The 18,444-nt window shown below is 36.4% G+C and overlaps 3 protein-coding genes across 4 annotated transcripts; 1 reads left to right on the top strand and 2 right to left on the bottom strand.

Annotated features, from left to right (window-relative positions):
* The first annotated feature begins 590 nt into the window (after window positions 1-590).
* Window positions 591-10,048, top strand: SMIM10L1 (small integral membrane protein 10 like 1). 2 transcript variants are annotated; one of them, XM_074325992.1, is made up of 2 exons: window positions 591-1,586; window positions 7,083-10,048. In XM_074325992.1, the coding sequence occupies exon 1, from the start codon at window positions 718-720 to the stop codon at window positions 985-987; it is 270 nt and encodes an 89-aa protein (XP_074182093.1). In that variant the 5' UTR covers window positions 591-717; the 3' UTR covers window positions 988-1,586; window positions 7,083-10,048. The 2 variants fall into 2 exon arrangements, with proteins under 2 accessions (XP_074182093.1, XP_074182092.1); XM_074325991.1 differs by having other exon boundaries at window positions 591-5,435.
* Window positions 8,983-9,921, bottom strand: LOC109454283 (taste receptor type 2 member 42). The gene has a single exon (XM_074325990.1). The coding sequence runs from the start codon at window positions 9,919-9,921 to the stop codon at window positions 8,983-8,985; it is 939 nt and encodes a 312-aa protein (XP_074182091.1).
* A 6,632-nt stretch (window positions 10,049-16,680) lies between the features above and the next one.
* LOC109454262 (taste receptor type 2 member 42) lies at window positions 16,681-17,818 on the bottom strand. The gene has a single exon (XM_019744711.2). It carries the CDS (start codon window positions 17,714-17,716, stop codon window positions 16,769-16,771), a length of 948 nt encoding a protein of 315 aa, XP_019600270.2. The 5' UTR covers window positions 17,717-17,818; the 3' UTR covers window positions 16,681-16,768.
* Window positions 17,819-18,444: the final 626 nt, after the last annotated feature.

Raw genomic sequence — 18,444 nt, 5'->3', positions numbered from 1 at the left:
ATATAGTTGTATTCTAAAAACAGACAAAAACATCTTGCAGCTGGGAAATTTTGCCTTTTAGTCCTCAGTAAGTTCTCACCCTACCCCCAGGATTACCCTGCTTTTTTAAGTTTTCCTCACTTAGGAGCAAAGTTTCCTGTAAATAACAATAGGTGATAAGCAGAGCTGATGGACAGTTCTTGAAGAACAATACAGTTTGTCTACATCCTCACGTGGCATTCAGCACATTAAAAATGCTTCCGATTTTATAAAATTTTAAAATCATACATTGTAAATTAACTGTAAATGAACGTCTTTATTTCTAGACATATAGAAAAGGGTCTACTCCAGGGATATATTTTAGAATACAAGTCCAATAGAAGGACATAGAAATAGATTTTCAAAACTTCCCTAACACTCTTAACATACTTATTTTCCTATATCTTCCTTTTGAAGCTTTCTTCATTTTAAAGTGAAAATTATAATATTTGCATGGCTGTCCGTGTATGTTATATGAAATATGTATGACACATACATAAATAGCCCGTTCCGCACGTACCACGTGTTAAACTCTAAAGGCTAAATACCGTCCTGAGCAGCAGACAGGAAGGGGCGGAGCGCCAGCGGCTGCAGGGCCCGAGCCCCGCCCCGGAGAAAGCGGCCGCAGCCGGAGACGCAGGCGTCGGCTCAGCGGCGGGCTTAGTGCCCCCGCCCTTCCCAGTCCCAGCCGTCGACCGGATGTCTGCGGGGCCTGCGGTGACCCCCGGCACCAGGCAGTGGGCGAGAGGCAACACCGGGTCCATGGCCAACGCGGCGGCGCCCTCTCCCTTGGCCCTCGGAGTTTCGAGCCCGGCCGCGGCCCCCAGCTCGTACGGGGTATTCTGCAAGGGGCTCTCCCGCACCCTGCTCGCCTTCTTCGAGCTGGCCTGGCAGCTGCGCATGAATTTTCCGTACTTCTACGTCGCGGGCTCGGTGATACTGAACATCCGCTTGCAGGTACACATTTAGAACCTCCCGGGCCAGCACAATGGCGCACGAACCCGAGGCCCGGCGGCCAAGTGGAGTTACCGCTAAGAACCTCCGCAGTCTCGCGAGAGCGCCTGGGCGCCCTCCGGGGCTGGGCTCCCTGCTCTTAGCCGACCTCCCCCGCCAGTCGCGGAAAGGCTGCCCTAAGTAGGGAAAGGAGACACGCGATTTTCCGGGAAGAGCGAAGAATTTAATTCAGGCCCACGACAGTATTTAAGAAGCTGTTCATCCTTAAAACAAAAACAGACGAACAGTCTGCATTATGAAAAAAGAAAGTTGCTAAAATTTTCGGGAAAGAACTTTTTAATGTACAACAAGCCCATGGTCCCAATTAAAATAAGAAACCATAAATTTCGGGAATATTGGATTGGATTGTATACAAGACGTTGAATAAGAAGTTGAAGATCTTAAGGATATGATGTGGAAGGCATATGTTTATTTCATTCCACCAGAGAAAACAATGACAATCAGAAAAAAAACTGTGCAGAAAAAGCATCCTTCTAATACCAAACAATGTAAAATGCTGCAGGATTTTGAACAGAGATTTGGAGTGTGAGAAAGCTTCCTCTTTCAGTGTCCCTGTGAGTAGTAGTCGTGCAAGACCTTGGAGCCAAAGAGAAGGAAATCCAGTTATAGCCCAAAGCTTGGCTTTTTAATGAATAATATTTAAATAATAACAATGAATGTAAATACTGCTTATGGTCTATTTCTTTTTAAGAGAACACTTAATTATGGTTACAAAGTGGAATGCAGATGTTATCACCCTTGATAATGTGGAAGTACAGTTTTCAAATGGGGATGATGAAAGGGAAGGGAAGATAAATGAAAAAGTAATGGTGTCCTTATAGAGTTGAAAGATACAGTCTGTTATAAGGAAAAAAGACTGAAGAGTAGCCATAAAGTTGCTAATGTTAAAAAGGGAGGAGAATAAAGGAGAACACAGGAAGAAGTCAACAAGAAATGCCTAGTAGATAAAGTTGACTTTATATCCTAAAAAAAAGAAAGAAATGTCTAAATCTGGAGTCAGTTGGAATATCTCAAAAAAGAAAAACAGACTACCCTGGTGTATTTGAATATAGAATCAAGAGATTTTTAATTTTTCATAGAGTGTGGTGTATTAGTGGCCTGCAGATTTTTTAATTAAAACGAAATTGAGGCAATTATGAACCCCAGGAAAAATAATGAGTTGTTCAAGAACTATGTTGCATACGCAATTGTAGATAATATTAGTCATATAAAGTCAGTCATAATTATGTAAACACAATACAAATAAAATTAATGATGATGTAACATTGGGGATTGGAGAGGAGAGAGGTGTGTGTAACGGAGAGTCATTCACCATCTAGTATAGAAGTGTCAAAAAAATCAGTATTTAAACATGTCATTAAGAAAAAAAAACTACAATAAGAAATCAGCTAAGAGTTCAAAATGGTTGTCTGGAAAAAACAATCAGGGACGGGTAGAGAAAAGGTGGAGGAGTGCTGCTTTCCACTACCAGTCTAACAGTATTATTTTTATTTTTCTTTATATATTTATTTATTTGATTAAACATTAATTTAAATACATTTCGTTTTCAAAATTGCTCAGGTAGTTGAAATGTACACCACTGGTTAAGAGCCACCAGAATAAAAGGATTGAGTTTTTAAATCATGCAGACCTCTGTTAAAATACAAACTGTAATTTTGTGGTCTTAACTAGTTGAGTCTGTTGATCTGATTAAAGCCTGATTTCCTCAACTATTAAGTGAGGATAAAACACCCACCTTGAAATGTCAGTCTGAAAATTAAAAATAAGCCTGCTTTACTGCTTGATATATAGCTCATTAACATATGAATAAAACTCACTCTTGTGGAATGCCTTCTTTCCCAGTGGAGATTTCAGGCCTAAAGGAGTTAGGTATGGTACTGACCCTAGTGGTGTGGGAAAAAGCCTCCAAGAAGCTATTAAGTGAGACATTTGAGCCCAAACAGGTCATTATTTGCCAAGGTAAAGATTTAAACATTTGCAGTAGTCTATAGTTCTATTAATTGTGTCCAACAAACAAGTGTATTCTAGGGATGTAAAATAAGTGTCCCCTCCAGCACCATGTCTGGCTTTTGGTAATTGTTCTTTCTACCCTTCATTCCTCCTCACAGACCAAACTACTGAGCACATCCTCTTCACTCTGCTTACACTTTCTTCTGCCTTTTCTACTCTGCTTTTTTTTTTCTTTTTCTTTTTTGCTTATAGTTATTCTGCCTGTGTTTTAAAGCTACATTTAGATGTCACTTTTTCCATTAAGTTTTGCCCAGATTCCTCTGATCAGTTTGGAGTTCATTTCTTTTACTCCAGCTAAGGGCTGGGTTAAGATCAACCTGTGCCATTTTCATAGGCTGCTTTATTTTTGCCTAATTATGCATTAATTATCAGACTTTTTTAATATCCAAAAAGACAGGTTTCTATAATGTCTTTCCTTGATAATTATACATTGCTGTTATAGCGTGCAGGAACTAAAACATTTTAATCTAAAATATCAGAAATGTAATTTGATCAATGAAGTAATTCATTAATGCCAAGGTACTTTCAAATGGTAGGCACCACTATTCCATAGAGGCAGTAATGTCTCAATGTGTAACATAAAAGAATGACTGCCATTAGCCCTGGAATGGTGAGATAACAGGGATGCTCCATTTGGGTGGCTATATGAACATGTGCCTTCAACGTTTTTCTTCAGATCAGTCCTTTGTTGTCACTGAAAAAACTAAGGCACTTTAGCTGACTTATTATTTATTATTTCCTGAATTAGATTGGAAGCTCTGTGAGGGAAGATGTTGTATCCTATCCAATTTTACAGCCTGTAGTACCAGCAGATATATAGTAGGAACTGAATGGAAAGCTCCATGATTTAGCATTTATTCTTCACAATTGCTCTTAAACCTAGATGTGTATTTTTCTTCCCACATAACACAACTCAGTGAAGTTTCCCAGGGGAGAAAACAATATTTTTGCCCTGACTAACGCACGTATTCTAATTTACAAGTAATTTTATTGTTCTTGGCATCCTTTCAGGTAACACATTAAGTCAACGATTTTGTTTGCTCATTGCTCTATCCCCAGTCTAGCATTGTCTACATACAAGGTAGAAAATACAGATTGTTGAGTGAAAGCCAAATTAGTTGTTTTTACAAGAAATCATTAGTCGATAAAGGAAATAGATATATTTGCCTCTGGTATTAAGGTGATCCACTTTCTTGCCCACAAATGAGCTTTTTCAGTCCATCGTGAATATTGATTGGTCCAGAGATCCCTCAAGTGTAAAGAAGCAAAGAGGTACTAATCAATAAAGAAAAAAACTTGGTTATGAAGTTTAACTGATAAAAATGATGGGAAGGTGGCTCTATTACAGTTTATAAAAGGGAAATATTGATCATAGTAATGTATAACTTAAGGGTTGGGAAACAAGACTTAATTGAGGGTAAGAACAAGTGTGATTACTTGGCTGAAAGCATACTATCACTATTAGCATCATTTTTAAATTTTTACTAAATTTTTAATACCAGGAATATGAGAAGCTATTTATATACATGATCTCCGTAATTCTTGTGTATCCTATAAGGAAGACATTTTCATCATTTTTCAGATAAGGAAATGGATTTAAAGAAGTTAAATAGCTTTTCCACGGTGATAGTAACTGGCCAAACTACAATTGAATCTCAAATTTATCCCTAAAAATACATTTGATGGATTAAATTTTTTACAATGTTTAGGTAATTTGAATAATACTGTTTCTTTTCTCAAATTTTCAAACAGAAGTATGGCCCGGATAATAGTTGATAATATCTTTTTTTAAAAATATAGAGGGCTTTATATGTTAGAATATAAATATTCAATATGATTTGATAAATCAAGTATTTTATACTCTCTGCTGCCTAAAGTGATTTGGCATATTTGTGGAATGGAATGAGATAGAGGAAAGGACATTGTCCCTAGGAAGGGAAGGAGTATAGATAAGGTAATTACAAATTTTGAATCTATGTCCATCACTGCTTGAGGAGGCCTAACTAAATTTTGTTACAAAATCTTGCAGACCTATTTTAATGGAGGCTAGTCTTGGTGGAGCATCAGTAGCATTTGATAGAGTCAAGAAGAAAATGGGACTTATACATGGAGACATAAAGGGACTGGGAAGTTTAGGAATATAGGGACAAGAGAAGAAGAGAAAAATTCTAATGCCAGAAACTTTGAACTTGGAAAGTAGTCTGAAAAGTACACTCAGAAGTTTCCAGGCAAGTGGATCAAGGAAAGAACCCCTGCAATACCAGAATTCCCAACAATTGAGTTGGATCAAGGCACATCAGTCTACTTGAATTACCACGAGTGTGGCAACTTTCTTGCAACTTTCACAAGAACAGTTGATAGCCTATTGCCCAGCAGGAGTACCACCAGCCCAGGTTGTGAATCTTTTTACAGCTGAAGTCAACACCTCCTCACCCTCCAATCCCCACAAATACAAATCTCAACAGTGCTCTTGGCACAATTGAAAGGCCAAAGGACATTCCTGAGTGCCTACAACAAATAAAAAGAAGAAACAATGGAATTCTTTGTAGTTTAATTGTACATCTGAGGGTACCCAGTTTCTGCCCTAACGGGATCTGCAGCAAACATTAGAAATTCTTGACCATTCTTATGGCTTTCAAGCACCAAGTGTGGATTTATTCACAGTAAGGTTATGGAGTGCATCAGTGAACAATAAAGAGGAGGGGAGATTATTCACAGAGTGAGGTAGATTGGGTATACCTTTTCATATGAACTAAAATGGGGGGGGGGAATCACACAACCGAAAGGCAAAAATCACTAATGAAATACTATACCTAGAATGTCTTAGCTCTGAAACCATTGCTCGGCACAGTAATAGAGGTTGTGTTCAACAGATAAAGAAAAAGGTGTTTAATTTGCAAGTAGAGATGTTTTCCAAGAGACTATTTTAGGTTTTAATTGATAAAAAGAAAATTTTGAAAGCATGTCCAACTGAAGTGAAACAGGAATATAGTTAATAGAATCCTTAGAATTCAGAGGTCAGATTAGAGCTATGTGAAAGGGAAAAAGTTATTTTTAAAACTAACATTTAAACATGGGGCTAAGGAATAGAAATGCCAATATACAAACTTAAGGTAGTGTCTTTGTCTTCTGAAGCTGTATCTATGTTGGCATCCCCCCAAAATGCTAAAATTGAAAATAGCCCATCTGTCATTTGTTTTTTTAAACAAATAGCACCCCCTCAAAAAAAATTGTCTAGCTTTTTTATGAATTTATCAAATCAACCATCTCATAATTTTTTTTTAATGAAGGTTTATTCTGGGCAATCCAGCACAGGGCATAGATTTCTATAGACAGTATTAACCATTGTCACAGGTGAGCGGATGGTGGAAGTATGGGTTTTGCAGATGTCCACCTTGTTTCTGTACTTAAATAAAGGAAGTCCTGACTCAGGGAACATGAGGTTTAATCAACAGCGTCAGACAAAATACCTGAAGTATCAGAAATTCAACATTGTCACATTCTTTGAAATCTATACTAATCCACGCATGTTTCCACTGGGACCTTTTCTTTCAGTAAAGTTCAAGACAACATAGCTTGAACACTAAAATAGCTTCTTGGCGTTAGTTCTAGGCATAGGGCAGCGCTCAGGCATAAGCCTCTTTTGGCACTAGAAACAGGTCATTTGCAACTCTCCTGCTCTCAGGTGTAGGCACACTAAAAAAAATAAAAAACTCATTACATTAAAACTAAAACGTTTATTTTAGTGGGAAGTAATTGGCCAAAAAGCAATAGTAATCATTTTATTTCTCCATTAATTTGGTTTCAGAATAGAATACACTTCTCTCCAGGTTGCATGGTACTAGGTATGGATGTAGTAGTAGCTTTTCTTGGATCATGGCTGCAGTCTCTAACACAGGCTCTTGTTACGGAAGAGGAAGTGCAGAGCTTAATCCCAAAATGCCATTTTAGTGAGGAGAATACAATACCTCTGTAGCCATTGCCCAGACTATAACCCAGGCTTCATTTTTAAAGGTCATTTTCTGTGCTTCTCTTATCAGGAACAGGCCTCTGCTTCTTAGAGCTTCATGTCTCCAAGATGAGTACATGACAAGTGAGGACTGACCCCTACCGAGACACTTACTGCTAAATCCCCCTTCTAAGAAACAGGGGCTGTGAATACTTGCTTAAATCGTTTTGTTTTGTTTTTAAATCTTGGTCATTAAAGAAAAGTTTAGTAACACTGAAATGTAAACGTAAAAACTAAAAGTAAATATGTTTACTTCTAATATGTACGAAGTAATCTTTAACCTTTTCTTCTGAAAGGGATACATTCTAAGCCAAAGTGTCCTCAATAGCTGAACCTAAATATAGCCCATATGATTAGAATTCCACCTTTCCTAAAGCAAGACAACCCCAGGTACAATCATTAGGAAATTTCTTTTTATTTTTTCTTTCAGTTTTATGAGATGTACTTGACATACAACACTGCATAAATTTAAGGTGTACAGCATAATGACTTACATATATTATGAAATAATTACAACAGTAAGCTTAATAACCACCCGTCACCTCATGTAGATACCCAAAAAATGTCTTTTTCCTTGTGATAAGAACTTCTGGACCTACTCTCTTTAACAATTTTAAAGTATACCATACAGCAGTGCTATTTTTACTGATCATATTGTGCATTACATCCCCAGTACTTACAACTGGAAGTTCAATTACCTTCATCCAATTCCCCATCCCCGTTCAGGATATTCCTAATACAGTGTCCAGCATAATGAATGCAGTTTAAAACTCTAAATCTTTATGTAGGTCTGGAAATACATATAGCATCATCATGGACACATAAGAGCACCCTGTAGCACAGTTTCTGGAATACGCGCACACTTTACAAAGCCCTTATGGTTTTTATATTCTTCCCAGCATCAGGCTTGACCTACCGCTCCATCAAAACTAACTCATAACCCACATATGCTCAACATACATTTTCTAGTTTTTGTCATTATTGATAGTTTTGTGATATGTTTACAACTATAACCTCTAAAATTACTATATTACAAACTATCATATTCAAAATTATGATTTCATTATCAAGCAAAATTTTACTACCTGCCGGCCTTAAGATTATATTCATTTTCAGCTACTTTGATTTTATTTCAATTATTTTATTATGAAAGTCAATTCAGTGCTATATATTCACACACACATTTCTAAAACTTTTACAAATATGTTATATTCTTTTGTACACTTTCTATTTTTATCCCTGGTAAGTTGGTCGTGTTTGTCTTCTCTGACGGGTCGGTGGTGTTCAAATAATCCCTACATGCACATACACCTCCCACACAAACTCGGTATCTAGGTATGATTTTGATCCCTATGGAGTAGACATATAAGTGTTATACAAGTAGAGATAATTACTCAGTTTCTTTTTATAAATTCAGTTGATTTTTCTCTTATTCTGCAAAGGTAGTGTCTATTCTACCATGGATTCCTAATGATAGTCTGCGTCTTTGTTTTAAAATTTATGTCTGTTTTTATGAAATTATGTGTGTGTAGCATTTTTATTCCTTGATGTGTTTTTAACTTAATATTGTACAAATATTTTACCTACTCCAGTTTGGAAGGGACTTTTATTTCTAAATAATCATGTTTTTTTCCTCACACGTAAATGGAATAAATGTTTGCTGGGACATACAACATTAATACATGTTGCATTGTATATTTTATATACATATTGCCTCAAGAATTTTCTTGTTACTAGTAAGTCTTATGTCACTGATGCTTGCTTTTTAAAAAACCTTGAGTAAATTGTTAGTTTGTAGGCCATCCAAGGGAAAGTTTGTGGTGCTCAATACTATCTGGAAGAAACCAGTGAGAAAAACAGAAGTTAAAATGGATCTTCAATGTCTCATCGCTGATTTAGTTCTCTTGGAATATAGGAAATTCTGTAAAAGTCTATGAAGCTAAAGGTTTTGCCCTCTTCAAGTGGCAACTAAGGCGCCACAATAATCCTAAACCAATTTGTCTCAGCTTGCTGTTTCCCCAAATGAGGATAAATGAGTGGGCTGAAGGAAAAACAGTCGATGCTAACATGACAAACAAACTGGCCTTATGTTTCTCCAGTGTAAGGAAAATCCAACCTGTTAATAGGATGAAAGAAACATGAAGCATGAAGAGGAGAAGGAAAGACATCACCATTTTCATGGCCCTTTTATGGACCTCTGTGCTGAAGTCCCTAGAGCTGGAGTTCAGCTGTACATTCCTGGTATGTCTCATCAAGGAGAGAAGTAAGAGGAGCAGTGAAGTCAGGGTCAGAAGAAAGGGAACGAAATACATAAAACTGTAAGCAATCAAGGTGTTAAGATACTGAGTTTTACTTACATCTGGAGAGCACGTTGAGTTTCTTTCACACATTTTATAGACACTAGCCCAGAAATCACTTAATGTATCTGCAAGTTCAATGTTGAATGCCAGTAAGAACAAAGACCCCAGTAGAAGCACAAGTAGCACTCTGCCAACTCTCCACCTCAACCAGGCAAAGCAGGGGTAGGAGAAATTAGCTATTTTAAAGAAGTAGAAAGCACTCAGACAGGTGGCAAACCAGGTAGATAGGTGATTGGACAGTGTCCAAAAAATAGCAATAAATTTTGATGTCTTATTAATGGCATATAGATGTGGCCATAACACAATTACAGATGAATCATATAGTGTTATCCAAAGAAGAGCGATTCTGGAGACAGCCAGGCAAGTAAGGATGCAGTCAGCTGATGAGAGTTTTTGACTCTTCACCCAGTCAATGCAGTTAACTACTACAATGAAGACATTCCCCAACATTCCAGTTATGCATCCTCCTACTGCCGTTATCAGAAAAATGTTTTCAGTTCCAGATGGCATTTCTGCATAAAGACTCCAGAAAGCTAATAACTGTTTTTCACTGATTTTTTTGCTGTCAAAATACTGTAGAATAATATCCAGTTTGATACTTTTCATTTTTATATTAAAAATGCTCCAGAAAAACTCAGATACCGACTCATTTATCTTCATGAAAGATCTTTCTCTCTTGTTTCAGCCATAGGTATGAAATATGTGCAAGGAGATCCAGTCTCACAGACCTTAATGAGAAACATTAACATTAATTTCAATCGGCTAACTGATTTCCACATTAAACAGTAAATGTGCCCACTCATCATTGGCACTGGCAGCAATTTTCCACTTGTGAGGACATCTGGAAGAATAAATTCAGATATGCAAACATGCAAATATAAGACATTTCTTTGCCCTGATCTGTACTTTCCCTTTCAATTGAAACAATACTATTTGGATTCAAGTTTCTTGATTTTAATAGATTTCTCAAAAAATAATCTCTATAATACAGGCATTATTCGTTAATTCCATTTAATAAAATCCATAATATTTTAGACACTATTATGGACAAAATAAGTGTAATAAAGAGAAGTAACATAAAGAACTAACAGAGTAGTGAAAAAAGCAATATTAAATAAACTTACTATTGAATGTGACAAAAGTTTGACCAAAATACAATTGCAACACGGAGGAGGATGCTATAAAATCTATGGTCAATAGTTAATTCTAGTTTCGTAAGAATAGTGACAACTTGCTTGGTCTGGAAGCTTTTTAGGATTTCTTGAAGAAATAGACAAAAAGGAAAATGTTTTTCCAGAATGATGTAAAAGCATATGCAAGGGTACCGAAATAAGAGTTCTCTCGGAGGTAATTACTCTGAATTTTTGAACTTTGTTTCTAATAAATAACTGCTTATTTGATTCTGAATAAGCTATTATCAGTTGAGAGAAAATAGTAAGCAAAAATAAGGTAGAAAAGAAGCAAAAAATAAGGCGGGGTTTGGAGGAAGTTTCTCCTTTTTATTAATTATACTTTTGGTAAAATTTCTTTGTCTCAGAAAGTTCATTTAAAGCCAAATATATTTCAGCTTGGTTTTTGCTGTAACAAACAGGTAACTCTAAAATGATGATTTTCAGCCTTGACTGCAAGTTGGAATTGCCTAGGGAGCTTTATACTTGTATATACTGTATTAATGTCTGTGAGCCATGCATAGGGATTCTGACTTAATTGGTGGATACATTGTTGACATGGACTGAGCGCTCCCTGATGTGTGCTGTACTGTGCCTCCTAAACAGAAGCAAAAATCTTTCTACCCACAAGCTGCAAATCTATGAAGATGCTTCAGGAACAAGACAAGATTTTGCCCACTGATCCTCTTACAATGCATTCCCCATACAGCCAATTTTGACTCTAGTTGACAAATAACCTGTTTCCTGTGGGTCTCAGCCTATCGTAGTGATGCTGTCATGCCTGAGGCACTCACCTGGGCTCCTACTACTTGAGGAAGCCCCCACATAACGAGAACATTTCCCCGCCAGGGCCATGTTGTAGCTGGGTCAGCCCTTGCAGTTCTTATTCTGATTGCGAGACCCACCTCAGCAACAACCAGGGAACTTCAAAAAGCAAGATGTGGGGCAGCCAGTTAGCTCAGTTGATTAGAACACGGTGCTCTTAACAAGGTTGTCAGTTCGATCCCCACATGGGCCATGGTGAGCTACGCCCTCTGCAACTAGGTTAAAACAACTACTTGACTTGGAGCTGATGGGTCCTGGAAAAACACATTTTAAAGAAAAAGTTTTTTTGTTTTTTTTAAAAAAAGCAAGATTTATTGCTCACAAGTCCTATAGGGTGCACAGGAGACCCAAGGCCACACAAGGTTGAGAAAGAGAAAGTACAGACCTGTGGTTCTGCCTTTATTGAGGTTGAGGATGAGGTGCCTAGGTGTTCACAGGTTTTTGTTTTTGTTTTTGTTTTTCGGTGAATTTAAAACATAAGAGGGGGGATTAGGGCTCAGGAAGGGAAAAGTGGGGTCACTCAGCTGGTCAGTTATCTGGGTTACCCAGGACTTTCTGAATGGGGAACTTCATGGGTTGGAGCAGCCTGGCTTTTTATCTCGGTGTTTTACTAGTAATTGTGTCCTACAGCTGACAATGTTTGTTTTTGATGTCTTTGATGGATGTCTTTGAAATATATGCTGGGCAATCAAAAGCTGAATGTTAGGCACTTATACTAGGGCCTTATACCTTAGGCACCAATTACCTTAGGAACCACTTAAGCTCCCTGAGGGAAAGGTCTGTTTTATTGTTGACCACTGATATATTTCTAATTCCTAGAACAGGAAGGGCTTGGCAAATAGTAAGCCCTCAACAGCTATTTGTTAAATGAATGCGTCCTAACTTAGTTGGTAATCCTATTGGGAGCACAGAAAAAGAGAAAATGAATGAAACTTGACTGTGAAACTAGTATAAAAGCAAGAAAAGAAAGTAACTCCTTAAAACTAGAAGAAAGTTTGCAACGTATGTATGAACTCTTGAAAAATTTCTATACTAACACTGAAATAACCAACCCTGCTCCCTAGTCTTTGTGGTTCTAACCAGAAGTCATACAGAATCATAAAAACTTGCAGGTCTAGAACCCAGGATGTGGGGCCTTGCATACATTTCTTCATGAAAGAGAACTGCTTCCAGCCCCGGGAGTTGGCATAGGTAGAAAACTCTAGATTTTGTGGCAGGGAAGCAAGAAGGTCCTAGAGATCACTGAAATGGTAGAGAAGGCTATCTGAGAAGAGGGCTTCTTCGGTAGGCATGCTTTAGCAGTTGACAAAAGCCAGAAAGCAGTAAGTCAGCCAGCAGATACTTAGTCATTTAAGAGTACTTGAGTTCATAATTACACTAAAGAAAAAACTCGATCTAAAGGATGTCATGACAAGTATAAAAATCACAATTGCCATATGCTGTGAATTGAATTCAAAGTCCAAGTTAATAATCACACTTTTTAAAATTTACATAACTACCAATCTGTCTCAGTTCCTGGGTTGAACTGTCTCAACATGCTTCATTCTTAAAATAGTTGTGGTATACATTTGTTATGAAAAAGTGTTATTGTATACATAAATATAAGGGAGATTATTTAAAAATGTTTGGACAGATAACCATTAATTAAATTTATGTATATGCTATAGTGATAATCCAAAATAATTAGTCTAAACTTATGATGACTATAATTAAAATCAGAACATTTATGAACATTGATTTTATAATTCGTAGTAGAAAGAATGACATTTCCTCCAAAAAAGAGTGCGAAAATACATTGGCCTAATTTAAATTTAAAAAAATCCTGAACTTTGAAGTGATACTGATAAATACATAGTGATAAACGATTGCTTATGTGATGTAAAAAAAGGCAAATCAAGTGAAGAGCTTATGAACTTCTATCATTAATACTACCTTTTTTGGAATGAATTCTTCCTGTTTCCTCTCTGTGTCTGTGATATCGTCAGTGAAATAACATACATAAACTTTCCCTATGACTCTTTCTATTGTCTTTGTCCTCCCCAAGCCCACATGGTTAGATTTCCCAATAGTCTCAGGGAAGCCAGCAACAAATGCTCCCCTAGCTCTGATGATCTCTCTGATCCTACCAACAGCAAACTTTTCCATTGATTTGCAAACCAAGAAATAGCCTCCTGATTCTTTTCTGAATCACAACTTGGAACTTTTATATATTGAACTTAGCAACGACTCCTTTGATGGTCACTAAATTAAAGTATTGGCCTTTGTGTTTATTTAGGTAAAAGAGACCTTCACTGTTTCTTTGGCTTTTCCCTAACCCCAGAAGCAATTAGCTGGGACCAGGGCCATAGCTCCAAGGGACAGAGATTTCATCTTTCACCAATGGAGGATATTTATTGGCCCAGCTCAATCACTGCTATCCATGAACATCCTTTCATGTTTCATTGTAAGTTTTTTGTTTCACTTAGTATACTCCTTTAATATTCAAAATTAAGAGCTAGCTTTTTTTCCCCCCTCAAAATGCTTAGAGGGCAAACATATCCCACTAGCTCTTCCTCATGACAAACCTAAGATAGAACCAGTCTAACTTAATAACACCAAACCCCACACCGACATGCATTAGAGCTTCATGCTTAAAATGAAAATGGTTGAGCATTTCTTTAGTCTTCTGAGGCTGCATTTATATTGATGTAAAAAAAAAGTAAAATTTGAAAAAGCTATAGTCTATGACACCGATTTGGTATACAAGGAGACAAAAATGTTTGCCTATATGTTTCTCAAATTCATCAGATTTTTTCAGATCAATTTGTTCTTGTGAAGATTGGTCTTAAAGTCCTCATAGATTACTAATCTAGACAACATATCCAGTATCTTGAATGGGAAAACTAAGAATGACTGTGACGATGCAAATGCCCATTACAGGATGTCCCTGGTTCAGAGGAGATGAAGTCTAATCAAGATCATGCAAGGAGAAGCCACCTACTGATGGAGAGCAGATAAACCACCTGATTGTGGGGAAAATTGGCATGCCTCTTTCTCAAAGATCGGTATAGGTATGGGTTTCAATCTGATATACGTACTCATTAGGGTTCAAGAAAGCATGCCTTGCTGTGCTTGGTTTATGTCTTACCTGATGCCGTCAGCACTAGTCTAGGGATCAGAGATATGATTATATCAGCAGTTGCAACAGGTCATTTGTTCCTCTCCTATAAATCACCTGGGTGGACAAATTGAAAGAAACAATGATTACACCCAGATTCTTAAAATGAACATTTATTTGGTGAGTGAGAGGGAGTAGTTAACAAGAAATCAGTGATAATCTCTGTCCCTCCCCAACACTTTAGTCCCAGAGTAGGATATAGTCATGTCAGTCATTCCTCTCCAGGTTGTATGGGACTAACGATGCATGTGTTGGGAGTGGCTCTTGGATTGTGGCTTGGCTGCTGCTGAGTCCCCCTCAAAGGCTCTTGTTATGGAGAAAGTAGAGGTGCAGAGGTTGATCTCATCTGCCGTTCAAATATGCAGACTGCAATACATCAGTTGCAATAACCCCAACCTAAGTTTCGGTCTGCTTTTTCTAGCCCATTGCTGTACTTCTTTGTCAAAAATAGGCCCTGTTTCTTATAGTCTCATCTCCTTAAGTTTGCTGCATAAGTATGGACTTACTCCTAGTTAGACATTTATTCATTTATCCCTAAAACACACTTACTAGAAGCAAGGGTTGCTCATAAGTCAGCTCAATTACTTCATCTTGCTTACCGAAGAAAAGTTTAGTGACACTAAAAACTAAATAATGTTTTTGGTTATCATCTTATAAGGAGTACAAGGTTACCTTTAAGTCATTCATATGAAAAAATATCCAACAAACTCAATATCTAAATCTAAACATATTCAACTTGCTTGCATATTGCCTTTTACCAAGGCAAGATAATTACAATGATAATCTTTGGTAAAATACTAAGTAAGTGTCCAAAATAATATATGTACATTTTATTTTGTAAAATGTAAATTACTTAGTAAAATACATACTATATTTCTTATCATTAAAACCATTATTAATATCATTATTGTTATTAATACAACAGAAGTACAGAAGTACTAAATGTGCTTGCAGTTTAGTTTTCTACATGTGGGATGGGAGGACATGGGGGGCAGGGGTGGATGTTAATTCAAACCTCAGTCCCAGCTCCAGGGAACAGCCCTAGAGCTGTGCTCTTGCCCATGGCTCCATCAAGATTAATTTACAACCTCCATATTTATCACCACTTAATTGCAGCTTTTTGTTTCTTTAACACAATCTAAAGAACACAGCAAAAGTAAACCCTAAAAAAAATAATTCTTCATTTTTAAAGAATTCCGTTTTCTATACATGTATAGCCTCTGTACAATATTATAATCCATACCATCATGTTTAAAAGTTTATAGCAAATTTTCTTTCCCTTAACCTTATTTACAATTGGTAGCTACCTTATCTAAATTTAGATTATTACAGTAAAAACACCACTACATATATTATCTGTGTCCAAAATTTACACTAAAGATGATATTCTGTTATAAATTTTGCTTTCAATGTAATTATGATCTTTTTATAGTAACAATATGAGAGTGATTTTGATTTAAGGAATAATTCTTCTATATATTTTTAATTCTATTACATAACATGGTAGAAATATCAATTTCTGCCACTCTAAAAATGCATATTGCCTGTCCTGGAATGTAACAAAATTAATAAATGCCTATATACATCAAAAGGTATATGATTGGGGGTTTCCAATTAATATTGACATTATAAGTATGTTTCCAATTTCTGGTTAAAGATAATTTATTATGTTTTGCACTGCAAATATTATGTTTATTCTCAAACATTTCATTCCCTTGTTATTAACAATGCCTTTAAGAACAACAATGCAATGCTTTTTCATTCAAGAAAATGTTAGGTCTTTAAGCCATGAGGTCATGTTTTTCCCCTCTAAGACTTTAGTTGTTCAATTAACTTTTCTATCAACATTTTATAGATCTCTGCCTCGTCAGACTTGTAATTCATCCTGATTTCTAAAGAACTACATGCCTCTCCCCCCACATGAGTTTCAATTACATACATCTTTTGCAGATAAAATTAAATCATTCAGATTATCTTTGAAAGAATATTGGTAACCAATGTTTTAAACAAAAACAATTGCTTTTAAAATTATATTGGCCGACCATGTGCAAATTATCAACAAAAGCAACCTGTTAGAAAGCAAAATTCAGTTATGCTCAACAATACTTAAAGGAACCCAGTAAAAAAATAAAACTGTAGAAGTGAAAATCAATCCTCAAAATTTCCTCCTTCAGTTATTAGTATCTTTGAAAAGGCTCTGGAAAGTCTATCTGTAAAGCTGTAACAGATTTTCTCTTTTCAAGGCGCTTTTAAGATGCCACAGTAACTTCAAAGCTTTCTGTCTTAGCTTGCTGTTTCCCAGAATCAAGATAAAAGAGTGTCCTGAGGGAAAGACATATGCTGCTAACGTGACAAACTTTGCAAACTTGTTGTTCCAAAATATAAGAAATATCCAACTTGTCACCTGTGTGGAAAAACAATGAACTAGGAAGAGGAAGAGGAAAGACATCACCATTTTTATGGCCCTTTTATGGGCCTCTGTGCTGGAGTCCCTTGAACTCATGTTGTTGAGCTGCAAATTTCTGATGTGTCTTACCAAGGACAGAAATAAAAGGAGCAATGAGGTCAGAGACAAAACAACAGGTAGTAAATAGGTTAAGCTAAGAAGAGTCAGGGTTTCAACAAAGAGGGTTTTCCTCTCATCTATATATATCGTCATATTATACTCATCTATTATACAGACTTTTAAGAAGAGATCATTAAATGCTTCTAGCAATAGAAAGTCTAGAATCAGACAGAACAAAGAAAATACAAGAATCATGAGAAACACTCTGTTCATTCTCAACTTCAGCCAGAGGAAAAGGGAGTTGGAGAAATGAGCTATCTTAAGGAGGTAAAAAATGCTTAGGCAGGTAGCAAGCCAGGTAGTCAAGTGATTAGTTATTCTCCAAAGCAAAGTAATAGATTTCGCTAGTTTATAACTGAAATGTAAATATAGAGACAGTGCCATTGTAAAGGATTCAAACAACAATACAGACAGCTGACTGATTCTGGAGATAGCCAAGCAGGTGAAGAGGAAGTCAGCTAAAGAGATGTTTTGGTTCTTGACCCATTCAGAGCAGTTTACCAGTCCAATGAACATATTCCCCAACATTCCAATTATGAATTCTGCTGTTGACAGTATCAGAAAGATTATATCCAATTCAGTGAGCATTTCCACAAAAGAAAATCCAAATTTCTGATACTACAGCTCAGTGATAAATTTATCATCAAACTGTTGCAGAATGGCATCCATTTCTGATACTTATCTTCACTGCTTTTGTTCCAATTCCAGTCTTAAGTAGAATCTCTTGCTATTGGATACAGTCTCATATATACTTAAGGAAGTCTTTGTACTTTTATTGTAATTCCGATTTTAATCCAGAAAGATCTGCTAAGGTATGCAGTCTCACATACTTTCATGAAAGTGTTTTTATTTCTTCAAAAGAGCTACTAATTTCCAAACCAAACAGTTTGCATTTCCATTTATCTTTGGCACAGACTGAAATTTCCCACTCGTGGTAATGATTATAAGGTTAAAGGCAAATATGTTAGGATGCAAATATGGACCAGATTCTTTTTCACTGATTTGTACTTTCCTCCTCACCTGAATGAAATACTATACCATTTGGATCCAAATATTTTAGTTGTTTTCAAAGAAAGCTTTAGAGATCATCTAAATAATTTAGTTATTATTCAATAAATATATTTTGCGAGTGTGTGCTATGCATCAGAATTTTTTCCAAATGCAATATAAAAAAGAAAAAAAAGAAAAAAGAAAGTGTTAGGAAATGTATAAAAGTGAAAACACAGAAAGAAACAATGACATAAAATGTAATGTGAACACAGAAAAGGTAACTATAAAAATTACTGTCAGGGTGAGAAAGGGAGGTGATATTTGCC

The sequence above is a fragment of the Rhinolophus sinicus genome, linkage group LG02 (genome assembly GCF_036562045.2).
Source record: "Rhinolophus sinicus isolate RSC01 linkage group LG02, ASM3656204v1, whole genome shotgun sequence".
NCBI classification, from domain to species: domain Eukaryota; kingdom Metazoa; phylum Chordata; class Mammalia; order Chiroptera; family Rhinolophidae; genus Rhinolophus; species Rhinolophus sinicus.
Note: the sequence above shows the minus strand (reverse complement) of the source record. Positions and strands in the feature narration are given on the sequence as shown.

What these genes read in the sequence shown, in the direction of transcription:
- SMIM10L1 (XM_074325992.1), top strand. Translation starts at nt 718, where the DNA reads ATGTCTGCGGGGCCTGCGGTGACCCCCGGCACCAGGCAGTGGGCGAGA.
- LOC109454283 (XM_074325990.1), bottom strand. Translation starts at nt 9,921, where the DNA reads ATGCCATCTGGAACTGAAAACATTTTTCTGATAACGGCAGTAGGAGGA.
- LOC109454262 (XM_019744711.2), bottom strand. Translation starts at nt 17,716, where the DNA reads ATGCTCACTGAATTGGATATAATCTTTCTGATACTGTCAACAGCAGAA.